General features: G+C 35.2%; 1 protein-coding gene across 6 annotated transcripts in view; it reads right to left on the reverse strand.

Annotated features, from left to right (window-relative positions):
• SLC4A10 (solute carrier family 4 member 10) overlaps window positions 1-17938 on the reverse strand; it is a 268072-nt gene that overhangs the window by 163274 nt on the left and 86860 nt on the right. For all 6 annotated transcript variants that reach the window (XM_036884247.2, XM_036884246.2, XM_036884250.2 and 3 more), the window contains exon 2: window positions 1542-1623. In XM_036884247.2, the coding sequence (XP_036740142.1) occupies window positions 1542-1623 (82 nt within the window). The remainder of the gene's footprint in view (window positions 1-1541; window positions 1624-17938) is intronic.

Consider the following 17938-nt stretch of genomic DNA (forward strand, 5'->3'; position numbering starts at 1 on the left):
TCTTGCTTTGATAGGTTTTCTTGTGTGTGTTCAGTGAATAAAAGCATAGCTTAAGTCATGGCACAACATAAGTAGGAAGGTAAATATACTGTCAAATATAAATACAATATAATGGCATTTCAAATACAAGGAGAAATTATATCTTTACATTACATATTATCGGTTTAGCTTTTCAAGTTTCTTCTTCCTTCAATTCGTGTAATGAATATGGATAGCACAGCAAATCACTACATCCACCCAATAAGTATAACCTTCCCAGATCTGGGTATTTTCTATGCACCAAGCAAAATGTCAGGCACAGAATACGTGTAGTTGTTGAAAGCAATCTCTAAATAACATATCAATTCTCCTATTATTGAATTGTTGCAGCTAAAGATAAGACTTAAGAACACAATGAATTTATTGTATTCAACTGGTTATATTATAATTCTTAAGGGAAAGAAACCCTTACTTCTCAGCTGACTGAATTATTAGTAGCTATCTCTGATTAGTTTTACTTAAGATACCTGGGTTTCACTTTTTAACCAAAAGATGAAAAATACCAAATACTTTGGATCTCACTAGTAATAATTTCTGGTTAAATAGTTAAAAATGAACTAATGGTGAGTGTACATTAAGTTGTGGTATAATAATAATTGGCAATACTTAGGTAACTCTTATGCCAGGTACTGTTCTAAGCATGTTTTTCCCTTAATTTTCTTTTTTTATTAAACTATAGTTGATATACAATCTTATATTAGTTTCAAGTATACAACACAGTGACTCACCAGTTATCCACATTATTCAATCCTCACCCCAACTAGTGCAGTTACTATCTGTCGATATTTCCTTAATTTTCATAAAAACTTTAGGAAATACATTTCATTGTTATCCTTACTTTAACAATTGGAAAAACTGAGGTGCAGGATAGTTAACTAGGTAAAGGTTCCATAGCAAATAAGGGGCAGAGAAAGTATTTGAATCCCTTGTAGTTTGGTTTCAGAGCCTGTACACTTAACTACTAGACCATCCACCTCGCTGTTGAATTATCTGACCTTTGTCCTGTTGGAGAGAACACACAATGATGGTTCACCCTGTCATATATACCTGTGTAAAACTAGGATACCTATTGTCTTTAACACTCTCCCGTTGACAGCCTACTCTGACAACATCGGCTGGCTTAGATGCCCTTCCTGTCCTATTCTCTCTCGCACAGCACCTACTATGCTGGTCTGTCATAATTTTTTTCATTTAATTTCCCAACTGATTGTAATTCCTTGAAACAATGATTACTGAAAGACTGGCACACAACACAGTGTCTGGGGTACAGTAGAAGTTCAACAAATGTTTGTCGGACAAATAAACGCTTCCCATTGTTTGTAGATCTGCCTGCTGGCATTCTGGACTGTACCAGAACCACCATATCTACCACCCACTACCAGCACCATTACTGTGATATTAACTTTCACAATTCTCCACATTGTGATAAACTTCACATTTGCCTTTTGAAATACTTCAGGAAAGTATACCAATAGCTATCCCAAGAGGGAAAAAGATCTTACCTTCTAAATCTTCTTTCTCAAAGTGTGTTTTGAGAATAGAACGAGTTCCACCTCTATCCACAACTGCCTCTTCATCATTTCTCTGTAAAATGGGAAGAAAGAAGAATAAATTGTAGTACAGTAGTCCCCCTCTTGTCTGTGGGAAATACATTCCGAATCCACAGTGGATATCTGAAACCTTGGGTAGTAGTGGATATCCTATATATACTGTTTATTTCCCTATACATACATACATACCCATGATAAAGTTTAACATCAATTAGGCACAGTAAGATATTAACAATAATAACTAATCATAAAACAGAACCATTATTACAATATACTATAATAAGTTAAGTGAATACGGTCCCTCTGTCTTTCCTTCACTCTCTCTTTCTCTCTCTCAAAATACTTTATTTTATTATACTCACTCTCCCTGTGATGATGTGAGATGATTAAATGACTACAAGATGAGATGAAGTGAGATGTATGACAAGACATTATAATGTGTTAGACTACTATGGGCCTTCTGACAATAAATAAAAAGGAGAATCATCTACTTCAGGACCACAACTAACCACTGTAACTGAAGCCATGGAAAGTGAAACTACAGATAAGGGGGTCTATTCCATATATATATTCTCTTCATCTCAGAAAATAAACTTTAAAACAATCTAATATTTTAAGAGTTTATATCACTGACTTAGACCTACTTGTACATGACTATTCTATTTGATTATCAAGTGTTAGTTTTTAAAAGGAGATCAAAATTAATTTGACTACATATTCAAAGAATGTCATTTGATTTTCCATGAAATCAAAGACAGTCAAACATTCCAGTTGGCATCATTTGTTAGTGAGATGCAAAACAGAAAACAAACAGTTATCCTGTCAATTTAATAATATGAATTTTTATCTCCGATATAGAATTCTGTTAACAAGATGACACTTCAAACTGTAAAAAGAAAATGTGGAAATCACTAGTATTAACACCACTAATGCTATGGCAAGGTGAAATCATTCTACTGCCATTAAAAATGAGACTGGGTGATCTAACCTCTTAAAGCAAATAGTAGCAATTATTAGGTAAACTACAACTCTAATTACTTTACCTCAGTAAAATGCATTTTATTCAAACTAAACTAAATTGCAATTATGATAATGTGAATTAAGCCTCCATTCACTTTATTATTATTATTTTTTTACCTCTTTAGACTGGCTCCGAGAGAGGCTCTGTCTTCTGTACATTATACATATGCTCAAAACAATACACCCTCTGATTTGGTACTCAATAAAATATTGGAGGAGTGGAGAGTATAATCCATTTTGACCATGCGGGAATGGACAGAATACACAACACTGAATGAAGTGAAATACACATTATTTCCAACTTTTATCTGAACCCCTATGTAAAAATTGCCTTAAAAGGTAACAATGGGCATAAAGTGAGAAAGTAAAAAGTAGATTAAAAATGAATGAACCTTACAAGGTCTATTTCTAGGACTATTCTAGTATATGACCCTTGGAAAAGTAAACGATATTTGTTTCTTTTTTTATTCTTCTGTTTCTTCTTTTTAATTCCTGAACATAATTCTGATAAAGATTTGGCCTCCGTGTTTTATAAATCAGTAGTTTCAACTGTAAGATTACAGACATATTTCAACCTAGAAAGATCAGCTTTCATGTGCTTATCATGCAGCAAAATATACAGTAGAAAGATCTGTTTTATAGCCTGTAGTCTACCTGTCAACATGTGCTGAAATGGGTCAGGGCAATGGGTTGGAAATTAGAGTTAAAGAAACTTGGGCCATGAATGAGTAAAAATGGAAATGAGGATTGGATTCAGAGCTCATTGCTTTTCTATTTGGCAAAGTTTTAAAAATCTGTTGGCTTAAGCAAAATATCAATAGAAAAAACTATGAGATGTAATTTTCCTGAACCAGACAGATGCAAGTTTCAACCTATGCAGAATCTGTTCTTAATATATTTGTAAATAAAATTTATTCTCTGTATACAAGACATATTCAAATATATGTCACACTATAATGCATCTCTGCCCTCTGGGGTTGTGAGGAAAAATGCCAATAGCTAAGTCATGCATCCATGTTCAAAGGTCAGAAGGAGCATTATTATATTACATCTTATAATGGCAGTATCTTAAAACAATTGCAAATGGTAATCTTATACAGAATATGAGATGTTTTTTCTTCTATATACTACTCAATTTTGATTCTAAGAACCTTAACAATTTTCAACTTACATATAATCGCTTTCCTCTTTATAGAAAGCATGTAGACTGTTACATACAAAATATAACTGTTGAATAGCTAATGTTAAGATATTGAGATAAATGAAATTTTGTAAGAGAAGTAGAAGTGGAATCTAAATAGGAAATGGTTGACTATTTAATTACAAGTTACAAGTAGAAGGAAGCTACTTTTAATGTTTCTTTGAAAGAATAGAAACTAGAAGCTAGAATATGAATGAAACTCAATATAAGTGACCCATTTTGTGATTTCATATACATCCTCCTTAAATATTTCCTGGATGTTCCAGAGTAACATAAATATATGATCTTTTAGACTGAAATTTCCCAAAATACAAATTAATACTAACACATATTCCTCTACTTGGTTATAATAGTTTAAAAGATTATTTCAATATTATTCAAGAATTCTTAATAGGGTAATTCCCTTCCCCCTTATTACCCAGAGCAAGTAAACATGGGGTGACGAAAGGAATGCAGAGAAATACAAGACACTGGGTGCCGGTCTGTGTGGTAATTCAAAATGCACCAAGATAATTTTTTTATTTCGTGTAGTTGTGTTACTCACTTTAGATTTCTTGAACATCAAATACATTAATGCACCACAATTTCCATACATGTAAACTCTTTTAAAAGCAAATTTTAGCACTATGTAGGGAGAGAACACATAAATGTATTACATTGCCACACAGTACAATTTATCCTTGTTACACTATTGGATAAATATTTATAAGATGATTGATTCCAGTAAATAGTACAGAACAGTATTGTATATTTGGGGGACATGACCCATAGTGAGAAATACAGTGCATATCCCAAAAGTCACCTACTCATAAATGTGTAATCAAAATAGTTTCACACACCAACATATACCCTACTATAAACAATGTTCTGTGATATTTTCTATTTCAGAGTATTCTATTTCATTTAAAAATGCTAGTCACTATCCATTAAGTTTATTTCAAGGCTGAAAAATGGATTGTGACCTGCAATTTGAAAACATAGGTATAGACTATCACCCTGGGATAGAGTAACAGTAACCAATTCACATGGAAATCACATCTTAAATCTATTAACATAAGCATCTAAACAAAAGAACAAACAATAATACTTTAATTTTCAAATAAGTATTTTCAATTTTTTGTCAGGTTAAGTTTAAGGATATATTATTGTAATTGCATAAATCACTTAACTTTTCCTGATCTATTTTGACTTTGTTTTTCCTTCCACCAGGAGAGTAATAGTTTGCTCTTCCTAGGTTCACTGAACTATATATCTCCCATGACTTCCCAAGAAAGAAAGAACAAATAGTATTGGAGAGGGGTAAAAAGATGGCAGAGAAGGAGGGCAAAGCCAAAACCTCCCCCAAGTACACAAAGGAAGCAACTACAGAAAATGCAACTAACACTGAAAATGACCTGAGGACTGTAGAATAGACAACCTACACCCTGGTGATGAAGAAAGGATCACACAGAGAAGGGTAAATTGGCAGAGTCATGATCAATTAGACCCTAGCCCTTCCCCCAGCACAGCCCACAGAAGAGGAATACAGCTGGGAAGGGATAAGGGCTCAGAACCTCTGCACAACTGGCCCTAGAGATCTGCTCTGGGAACACAAGTCCACACTGCATCAGGCATTGGTGATTAACAGACCTGGACACCAGGGATAATTGGAGCACTCTGAGAGGCTGAGACACCTGCCACTTGTGGAGAACAAGTGCACTACCTTGATTCTGCTGAGGCCAAAAAGAGAGGCAGCAGTTTGGAAGACTTACCAACAGCAGGAAGGAGGCCAGAGGAGCAAAGGTGGGACAGAGCTCTCTCCATGGAGAAGGGTCAGATGGACAACACTTCCCAGGCCTTCTCTCAGCCCATTGGTCAGGTGCTTGCCAGAGCCCCAAGCCATCTATCCCCCTTGCTGGTAGCTCAGCTCTGAGGCACTACCCTGAGCACCTGCCCTCCCAACTCATTCAGCCTGCTAGCATCAGACCTTACTGCCTGGGAAGCAGAGGGAGACTTTGCTGCCTGGCAGGAATAGGGAGGCTTTCCCAGCTTTCTCAGCACTCTCTCAGCCCAGCTGGGGGGGGGGGCACCTGTGGGACCCACTGCTGGCACTCCTTCCTCTTTGTGGACCTACCACCATGTGCCTGCACACCCAGCCACCACATAACCCAGAGATGCCTGCCCACCCCACCTACACATTACCCCAACAGTACCACCATTGCCACATGGCAGGCAGAGGGCAGCCCCACCCACAACCCACCGACAGCGACTAGGGCTCCAACACAAAGGAGAATCAGGCACTGGAGAGTAAAGAATCTTGAGCTTCTGGCCACTGCAGGACACCTTCTTTATAGAGTCATTACTCTCTAGCCCAGAAAGCACAGAAGATCTAATACAATGGAAGGAACACAGAAACCCTGACAAAATGAGTATACAGAGGAATAGGTCCCAAACAGAAGTACAGGAGATGACACCAGGAAGAGCTAAAGGAAACAGGGATCACTGATCTTCTTGACAAAGATTTCAAAGTATCAGCCACATTTCTCACAGATCTGCAGAAAAGGTTTGACAATCTCAGGGAAGACTTCAACAAAGAGAAGAGTTGAAAAAGAGTCACTCAGAGGCGAAGAATATAGTAAGTGAGAAGAAATAAACAATGGAGGGAAAAATAATAGATTGCAGCAACTAGAGGAGACAATCAATGACATGGAAGTTAGAAAACAGAGAAACAATGAAGCTGAGAAACAAAGAGAAAAAAAATTCTCTAGAAATGAGAGGATGCTAAGAGAGCTGTGTGACAACTCCAAATAAAAAGTATTTGCATAATAGGGGTACCAGACAAGGAAGAGACAAAGGGGTAGAAAGCCTCTTCAAAGAATTAATTGCTGAAAACTTCTCCAATCTAGGTAAGAAAATACATCACGGAAGCACAGAAAACCCCTAACAAAAGGAACCCCAGAAAGACAACACCAAGACATACAATAATTAAAATGACAAAGATTAAGGATAAGGAGAGAGTACTGCAAGCAGCCAGAGAGACAAAAAAGACTACTTATAAGAAAAATCCCATCAGGCTATCAGCAGATTTCTTATCAGAAAATTTCCAGGCCAGAAGGGAGTGGCATGAAATAGTTAATGTATTGAAACATAAAGACCTTCAACCAAAAATCCTCTACCCAGCAAGGTTATCATTCAAATCTGAGAGAGCTTAAACATTTCCCAGATAAATGAAGGCTGAAGAAATTCACCACCAGTGAACGGGCATTACAGGATATGTTAAGGAACTTCTGTAGATGGAAATGTTCCTAAGCCTAAATAGTTTTGAGTAGTGAAAATAAACCCACAGTAAAAGTATTAGACCAATTACTTACCAAGCAAGTATGATATTAAAACAAAACTAAAATAGTAAAACCAACTTTACACAAAATCTGTCAAGGGATACACAAGAAATGCAGATTATGACATCTAATACATAAAGTGTGGAGGAGGAAAAAGAAGAAAAAAAGAAGTACTTTTAGGTATGTTTGAAATGGAGCAATCATCAACTTAATATAGACGGTTATATAGTTAGGAAGCTATCCTTGAACCTTATGGTAACCAAAGCATATAATAGATACACAAACCTAAAGTATATAATAGGTACACAAAAAATTAAAAAAGAGAAATCCTATCACAACACTGAAGAAAATCATCAAATAACAAGAGAAGAGTATTAAGAGAGGAAGAAAGGAACAAAAAAGAACTATAAAAACAACCAGAAAGCAATTAATAAATGGGCAATAAATACATCCCTATCAATAATTACCTTAAATGTAAATAGCCTGAATGCACAAATCAAAAGACATAAAGTGGCAGAATGGATAAAGAAACAAGACCCTTCAATATGTTTCTTAGAGGAGATCAATTTCAGACCCAAAAACATATATAGAGTAAAAGTGAAGGGATGGGAAAAGATTTCATGCAAATAATAGGTAGAAAACAACAGGAGATGCAGTACTTGTATCAGACAAAATAGAATTCAACCAAAAAAAGTAACAAGAGACAAAGAAGGACATTACATATGATAGAGGGATCAGTTCAAAAAGAGGATATAACCTTTATAAGTATCTATGCTCCCAACATAGGAGCACCTAAATATGTAAAACATATACAAACAGAACTAAAGGGAGAAATAGACTGCAATTCACACCTATTAGGGGACTTTAACATACTACATACATCTAGACAGATCAACCAGATAGAAAATAAATAAGAAAACAGAGGCACTGAACAATACATTAATTAGATCAAATGGACTTAACAGATATGTATGGAACATTCCATCCAAAAGCAGCAGTATACATATTTTTTTCAAGAGTAAATGGAACGCTCTCTAGAGCAGATCACATGCTAAGCCACAAAATGACCCTCAACAAATTCAAAAAGACTGAAATTGTATCAAGCAGCTTCTCAGATCACAATGGTCTGAAACTAGAGATAAATTACATGAAGAAAACAAAAAAAACCCACAAATACATTGAGGCTAAACAACATGTTTCTAAGTAAATCAATGGATCAATGAATAAATCAAAACAGAGATCAGGCAATACATGGGTACAAATGAAAACAAAAATACAGCAGTCCAAAATTTGTGGGATGCCACAAAAATGGTCCTACGAGGAAAGCCCATAGCAATACAGGCCTACCTCAAGAAACAAAAGCAATTCCAAAGAAACTCACAATTAAACTCTAAACTCACAATTAAAGAAACCAGAAAAAGAAGAGCAAATGAAACCCAAGTTAGTAGAAGGAACATAATAAAGATCAGGAACAAATAGTATTGTCTGTGATCCTCTCCAGTTAAACCCTTCTTATAACTAATTTGAATTTGTATTACCCAAATGTGTTCTGTGATTTTTACAATTGATTACTTCAAAACATTAAGACTTTTGTGTTTTGGATCCAAATGTATATAAGTATAATTGGGAATATATTTACCACCAAAAAAATGTTTTTAAAGGGAAGAGTTTTGTTGTTTATATTATTTTGCTGAACAATTAGAGAGCAATAGCTGACAAACAGAGCTTTCTAGTTCAACTCTCACATTCGAAGTGACCCTGAATCTGTATTCTCTCATGAAAGAACAATATGGACCAGCACATTTTAAGTGTTAAAATATTCAGATAAAAATATCAGCAATTTCTTCTAGAATTGTTTGCAATTATCATTAAGCCATCTATGAATATGTAGAAAATGCATATTTCTGATTTACCATAACTCTTGAACAGTCTTCAAAGAAATAAACTTCTTTTTTACAAACCAAAATCTAACAGTAATCCTGTGAACAGGAAAAGTCGCTTTTTCACGTCCTTTTGATAATTCTTATCTCATTTGAGAATGGATTAATAGTGGAGAAAGCAGTTCATTTCCAATTCAGAATTATTTTTTCCCTAGAACTATTATCCTATCAATTTTTAAAAAGCAATCACTTTCTCTGCCTTTTTCTTGGGTATTAGGATAGTATGGTGTGCTGTATATTTTCCACTAGCCCCTACAGATTCACTTTCCACTCTTCTCCACAACGCTCTATGTCTTTATGAACTGCATCTCCAGGTTCCCTTGCCTGCCAGCTTCGACTGACTTCAGCCAATGAGATGCAATGATAGAGGCCTGGAGCAGGGAGGAGAGAGACATGGGACCCGTTGGGCCATACTTTGGCCATGGGTTAAGATATTAACATGTTTTAACAGTTCTATAAAACACCAAAGCTCTTGTCATATGACTGTTCTATAGCTACAGATCTTCTCAGTTTGCATTAACTGCCCCCACCCCTTGCTCCTTTAGGCCTAAAAGTAGTGACAGTTCCTAGCTGTTCTAGGTTCCCGCGATTACATTAGCCCTAGTTGATTTCCTTTTATGCCTACACGTTTAAAAATAGTCCCTTCATTAAACTCTTTTTATCACCCTTTTTGAGTGACCATCTGTTTCCTGGTGTGACTCTGACCTATACATATGTGTCACGTTTATTTTAATGACTAAAAATCCATGAAACCAAACTTTGTAGTGATAGACATAAAACAAAATGGCAACTTACATACATAACTTTGACTAAGAAATATCTATCCCAAAATACTATCTAAGAAATATCTATCAAAAAAAGATTGTAGAGGAAAAAATGGTAAGAGACAGAATCATCAAAGAACTCTCAATGGAATGATTAGTTCTACTATCCTTAATTTCTGAAAGAAATTAAAAGAAGATATAGACTAAACTTCTAGCAATATGAAAGGAAGTGAAAAAGAGTAATCAAATGTAAGTATTTAACACTTGCAAAGAATGTTCCTCAAACTTTAGGAATATATGTACACATTACTCATGAGGCTCCCTGCAGACATTACCTTTAATTCAGTTTACAGGATCTCTCTCAACCTATGGATTAATATCTTGCTTAATATGAATTAACATTTTGTAGTATTTATTTAAGGGTAGTAGAAATATATAGATACATGTATTTTATAAAAAATTTATACCTGAGAGATAGTTCTTTAAGAGTTTATCATTTACAAAGGTTCCAAACTTGTCAATTGTCATTAATGTTAAAATATGTCACAGAAAACTAACGTTGATTTTAAACACATCGCTAACATTAAAACATGCATTTTCCAAACTTTTAACATCTCACATACTACATTATTTTCATACTCCAATACTGTTTTGCTACTATTTCATTAAATAACAGGTACAAAATTTTAACATTTATTATCCTACCTGTCTCTTCATTGCCTTGTATTTTGAACTTTTAATTGAACCATTAATACTTGGATTCAATGTTAATATTCAACATGTGCATCCATTATTTATCTATAGAAGTTACTCTTTTTCATTACCAAATAGATGCAGGATTTAAAATTTTTGGTTTTCTAACCCATATCCTCATTACTTTTTATTTTAAATTATGAGACTAAGAAATTAAGAAACTTTAACATTAGCATTTAGATTCAACGTTAACATTCAACATATGCATCCATATTTACTCTGGAGGTATTCCGTTTTTTTCATTACAACATAACCTAAAGTATTACACAAAAATATGAAGGTCAACGGTTTAACCTCTAATTGTAATATGTTGTATTAAATAGGAAAATAGATGTGAAGGCATCAGCTCAGATGTTAACATTTTAACAGTTCAATAAATACTAGCTGAACTGGAATCTAAGCATAAGTCAAGCCTAACTTTGATTTTCACTTAGCATACTGTATTTTCATAACATAAGTGAACTCATCTATCTTTAGAAGCATATTATTTTGAAATTAAGTATTTAAAATTTGATATATACTCTAAAATATAGACTTACCATCTCACGGCAATAAAAGTTAAATCTATTTTATGTACTGTATTAAAATACATGAAATGTATTTATTCTAAAGTAGCCCAATAAATCACTCTTTCTCCTTCCCTATGTATTTTTTATAAAGAAAGAGTTGAGTTCCTTTCTAAAGTATATAACTGGGTAGGTGAAAATTAGGTTTCATTTACTTATTCAGAATAAATGTGTTATTTCATCTTTATACATAGAAGAAAAATAAAACTGGGAATCAAAGACTTGGTGAGTAAAATTCTCTGTCATAGGAATAAGGCTAAGGCATAAACTAAATTATGCAAAACTTTCAATATTTTTCTTATCTCATTTACTTGGAAAACTCCACCAATGAAATATTTAAAGATCAGTTGGGGACTACATAATTAACTCACTGAAGTTTATCTGTTTAAATGAAATAGTCCACAGTGAGATACAGAGTTGAAAGGTTCAGGGGTGAAGTCTTCCAATCCAGGATTAACTCCAACAGAACATACACTATTGTACTTATCACTGCTACTGTGACCTAAGGAATATTATCTGTCCTAGTGGGTCTGTATCTAATGGTTTAATGATAAAAAATATTTGAGAATTATGAACAGTTTTAATTAGCCAAAAGTATTTTAAAGGGTACTGATACCTGCATAATTGAGTTCCTGCCTTGTTTGTCCACCTGATTCTCCAGATTTGTTTGTTTTGAATTCTGGACTTGATTCCCATGTTGTTCTTCAGAGTTCTTCTAGAGGCTTTGTTCTGCCTATGAACCCAATTTTGTACCCAGGAAATGATGTTAACTGCTATTAGATTTCATTACCAAGGCCTGATGCTGTCTACTCTCTGCATGTTGCTTGCTCATAAATGCCCTACCAGGCTCCATCTGTCTTGTAAGTCTTCCTTCATTGTCTCACTCTGTCTTTCCCTAAGAATCTACTATAGCCCCATGAGCTTATTTGGTGCTCATGTCCAAGTTCTTGCTGGTATGACCTATCCCTCTGCTGCTGACACTCCCATTTAGGAGGTCAACAGAAAAGTAGTGTTGGATAAATGCTGAGTCTTTGTATGTGGGACCTATATACCACCAGGATTCAGGTCTTCTTTCAATTAATTCCTAACTGTGTAATATTAGGCATCTTATGAAATCTGTGTCTCAAGTGACTTATTAATATATGTAAAGTCCTTGAATTTGTCAAGCATGTATTAAGTTCTCAGTAAATTTTATTGACTATTATTGTTATTTATATTATTATGTATACTATTGGGGACATAAAAAAACAATATGACATAGATTCTTCTCTCAAAGAGTTTATAGACTTCACATTAAGTACAGTACACGATGTACTGTGAAAGAAATTTATACAGGTGACACTCAACTATAAAGGTATTATTTTTCTCTAAGATAGTAAAGACTCCATTAATGGAAACACTTGAGCTGATTTTTAAAATATCATTATATTGATGCCAGGCAGACAAGGAAGCAAGGTGGTAGTTTGGTCACAATTATCAAGACAAGAGCCTAGTTATTTGAACAAGAGTGAAAGACATTCGTTGAACCCAGAGTGGGACTGATCTAATACTAAGCTATCAAGCTATTCAGTTAGTTCTCCTTATAATCTAAATGCCTGGAAAGAAAACTTCTAAAACTGGGACATGACTGAAAATCCTGATGTGAAAAAAGTAGAATGTCTAGAAATTCGAAAAATAATTAAAAAATATATATAGATATTCTTTAAAAGTAAAAATGTCACAGATGGATAAAACAGTTGACTGGATAGATGATGTAAGAATTAGAGAACTGGGGAAAACGGTATAAAAAATTACACAGAATATAGAAATAATGACAAAGATATGAAAAATACAAAATTGCTCATTTTTAAAATGGAGGATAATACGATAAAGTGTAACATATACCTAATCAGAGTTCTAGAAGATGAGAATAAAGAAACTGAGGTAGAAGTACTGTCTGAAAATAACTGATGAAAATTTTCCAGAAGTGATAGAAGACATGAATCCTCAGATTCAGGAATCACAATAAATCACAAAGATAATTAAAAGACAATTCACACCTACACACACCAGGTGAAACTGCAGAATGACACATTTTCAAAGCAGCAAGGAAAAAAGAAAAGGATTACCTATGAAGGAATGACAAACTAACAAAAAGAGACGCCAGAAGACAGTAAATAATATCTTCAGATACTAAGGAAAAATAATGGTTCATATAGAAGTGAATAGTCAGCAAATCTATCATTGAAGAAAGATGCTTCAGACAAACAGAAACTGAGAATTTATCATCAAACAATCCTTTCTGAAGGAATTTCTAAGTATACACTTTGAGAACAAATAAAATGATCTCAAAAAGGATGTCTGAGATTCAAGAAGAAATCCTGAACCAAGAAACTGAAGGACATCAACAAATATAAATAAGTAAAATTACTTTAGAAATTCAACTTCATGATCTCTAAGACTTTTTCTAGTTATACAAAACTTGAATTTTTTTAATAGTAGGTTGTTACCACTGCAGTGTAAGTGTCACTTATTTGTCTCCATTCAAGTACAAATCTGGGCTTTAGACTAAGATTTATAACCCTCCAAGATATCAATACCCTTCTCCCTCCCTGCCACTCCAAATCCTGATATTATTACTGATGGACTTGTAGGAAACATAAGTGTCAATTATAGGAAGGGGATAGATATATAAATATCTATATTCTTAAATAAAATTAGCAATTTCCATCTTTTCCATCATGAGTAAAGGCTTGTTCTTTAAAACTATGGAAGAATCTATAAAATAAGAGTACTTCACAAGTTTTTAGCTTTTTTATCACAAATTAGGACAGTTCTGAGTTGTCCTACATACATAATAGTCAATTATGTGAATTGTTTAAACTAAAATGAGCCTATAGTATCTGTCTCTTAATGATTTATAGGTGAATTGGACTTAAGTATTCAATAATTTGCCAATTGAAAATGGAAAGATATTTCCTAACATAAGTTAAACCAGCAAATGAAGCCAGAAATTTTGAATAATAAAACAATAGTTATGTCATTATGGATCTTGAGGAAAAGATGGCAGAGTAGGAATGCAAAGCCAACACCTCCTCCCCTGCACACACAAACAAAGCAACTACATAAAATACAACTAAGCCTGAAAATGACCTGAAGACTGCAGAACAGACCATCTACACATAGTGAAGAAAAGACCACACAGAGAAGGGTAAAGTAGCAGAGCCACAATTGAGCATGACCCAAGCTCCTCCTTCATCCAAGCCCACAAGTGGGAGGAAGAAAAATGAAGCAGGGAGGAGATAGGTACTCAGGAATTCTGCACACCTGGCCCTGGAGATCTGCTCTGTGAATAGTTCATATTACATTGGGTTCTGATGATTAGCAGGGCTGGACACCAGGGAGTTGGAGCATTCTGGGAGGCTGAAACTCCTGCCACTTGTGGAGTACAGGTACACTCCTTTGTACTGCTGAGATCCAAAGCAGGGGATGCAGTTTGAAGTATTTTCCAGCAGTGGGAGTGGTGCCAAAGGGGTGAAGGTTGGACAGAGCGCTCTCTGCAAGAGAAACGACAGGTGGATGACTTCCCCAGCCCTCCTTAGCCCAACAGATCAGGCACCCTTGGGAACCCCAAACACTCCATCCCACCACTGGTGGCTCATCCCCAAGGCAATTCTCCATGTCCAACACACATGCCCACCTACTCAATCCAGCAGCATCAGACTCTGCTACATCATAGGAAAAGGGAGGCTTTCCCAGCTTCTGTGGCTGTGTCTCAGCCCAATTAGAGAGGCTCCAACAAGAGCCAGCTCCAAGTGCTACTTTCTCCTCGCAGGCACATGAGCCAGTGCCTGGTGCCATGCTGCCCCAGCCACCACTGCTGTCACCTCAGCCACCACTGGCTCTATGCAACCCACACAATGCCACCATTCAATTCACCATCTCTGTGCCCAGCTAATAAATGACTTGCTAATGCTGCACAACTGCCCCACTCACTCATGAAACTGGGAGCCCTGACATCACTGCAGAACAGGCACAGGACAGCTGCATCTAGAAGGACCACAGGAGAAGCACTGCTGGTTGAGGTGAACTACCATCTGTGGCACACTGATATAGGCTGCTGGCAGATAGAAGGGGAGCTCTGCCCATAGCCCACCAAAAGCAACTAGGGCTCTACCACAATGGAGAACCAGGCACTGGAGAGAAAAGAGTCTTGAGCTTCTGTGCACCACAGGTCACCTTCTTCATAAAGTCATGACTCCCTAGACTAGGGAGCATTGAAGATCCATCTAATACAAAGGAAGAAACACAGAAACCCTGTCAAATAAGGAGCAAAGGAATATGTTCCAAAGAAAAAATACCGCATAAGACATCAGAAAGAGGAATAAATGAAACAGAGATCACCAATCTTCTTGATAAAGATTTCAAAGTATCAGTCATAAATATGCTTACTGATCTGCAGAAAAGTATTGACAATCTCAGGGAGGACTTCAACAAAGAGACAGAAGAGCTGAAAAGAGCCACTCTGAGCTGAAGAATACAGTAGCTGAATGAAATGTGCAACTGAGGTAATTAATAATAGACTGCAGCAAGTAGAGGAGATAATCAATGAGATGGAAATTAGAGAACAGGGAAACAACAAAGCTGAGAAACTGAGAGAAAAAATAATCTCTATAAATGAGAGGATGCTAAGAGAGCTGTGTGACAACTCTAAATGATACAATGTTCTCATAATAGGAGTACTAGATGGAGAAGAGACAAAGGAATAGAAAGTCTCTTTGAGGAAATAATTGTTGAAAACTTCCCCAGTCTGGGGAAGCAACTAGACCTCAAGTTATAGAAGCACAGAAAGTCCCTAACAAAAGGGACCCCAGGAAGAGAACAAAGGGACATGTAACAATTAAAATGACAAACATGAAGGATAAGGAGAAAATATTGAAAGCAGCCAGAGAGAGAAAAGCATTACTTATAAGGGAAACCCCCATCAGGCTATTAGCAGACTTCTCAGCAGAAATTTTACAGGCCAGAAGGGAGTGTATGAAATATTTAATGTATTGAAATGGAAGGACCTTCAACCAAGCATCCTCTACCCAGCAAGGTTATCATTCAAATTTGAGAGCGAGAGAGATTAAACATTTCCCAGATAAATGAAAGCTGAGGAAATTCACCACCAATAAACCTGCATTAAAGGATATGTTAGGAACTTTATAGATGGAAATGTTCCTAACCTTGAATAGTTTTCATCAGTGAAAATAAACCCAAAGTAAAGGTAGTAGACCAGCTACTTACCAAGCAAGTAGGAAATTGAAACAAAACAAAAAAATAGTAAAACCAACTTTACACAAATCTGTCAAGGGATACACAAAATATGCAGATTATGACATCATACATAAAGTGTGAAAGAGGAAGAAGAAGAAAAAAGAAGTATTTTTAGATTGTGTTTGGAATGGAACAATCATCAACTTAATATAGACTGTTATACTATTAGGAAGCTATCCATGAACCTTATGGAAATCACAAATCTAAAGCTTATAATAGACACACAAAAATTTGTCAAAATAAATCTAATCACAACACTAAAGAAAACCATCAAATAACAAGAGTAGAAGAGAAGAAGAAAGGAACAAGGAACTATAAAAACAACCAGCAAACAATAAAATGTCAGTAATTACATACCTATCAATAACTACCTTAAATGTAAATGGGCTGAATGCACCAATCAAAACACATAGGGTGGCAGAATGGATAAAGAAACAAGACCCATCTGTATATTGCCTACAAGAGACTCATTTCAGACCCACAGACATATACAGACTAATAGTAAAGGAATGGAAAAAGATATTTCATCCAAATAATAGGGAGAAAACATCAAGAGGAGCAGTACTTCTATAAGACAAAATAGAATAGATTTCAAAACAAAGAAATTAACAAGTGAAAAAGAAGGATATTACATAATGATAAAGGGATCAGTTCAACAAGAGGATACAACCATTATAAACATCTATGTACCCTCATAGGAGCACTTAAATATATAAAATAAATACTCATAGAACTAAAGGGGGAAATAGACTGCAACTCATTCATATTAGGGTAATTTAACACATAACTTACATCAATAGACAGATCAACCAGACAAAATATAAATAAGGAAACAGAGGCACTGAACAACACATTAGATCAGATGGACTTAACAGATACGTACAGAAAATTCCACCCAAAAGCAGCAGGATAGACATTTTCTCAAGTGTACACAGAATATTCTCCAGAATAGATCACATGCTAGACCACTAAATTACCCTCAAGAACTCAAAAAGATTGAAATTGTATCAAGCAGGTTCTCAGACCACAATGGTATGAAACTAGAAATAAATTACAAAGAAAAAAATTTTATAAACACATGGAGGCTAAACAACATGCTTCTAAATAATCAATGGATCAATGAACAAATTAAAACAAAAATCAAGCAGTACATGGAGACAAATGGAAACAAAAATTCAATGGCCCAAAACCTGTGGAATGCAGCAAAGGCAGTTCTAAGAGGAAAGTACATAGCAGTACAAGCGTACCCCAAAAAACAAGAACAATCCCAAATAAACAGTCTAAACTCACAATTAAAGGAACTAGAAAAAGAAGAACAAATAGAACCCAAAGTTAGTAGATGAAGGGACATAATAAAGAGAAGAGCACAAATAAATGAAATGGAGAATAAAACAATAGAGAAATCAATAAAACCAAAAGCTGGTTCTTTGAGAAAATAAACAAAATAGATAAACCACTATTCAGATTTATAAAAAAAAAAAAGGAGAGCA

This window comes from Manis pentadactyla, chromosome 8 (assembly GCF_030020395.1).
Source record: "Manis pentadactyla isolate mManPen7 chromosome 8, mManPen7.hap1, whole genome shotgun sequence".
NCBI classification, from domain to species: Eukaryota; Metazoa; Chordata; class Mammalia; order Pholidota; family Manidae; genus Manis; species Manis pentadactyla.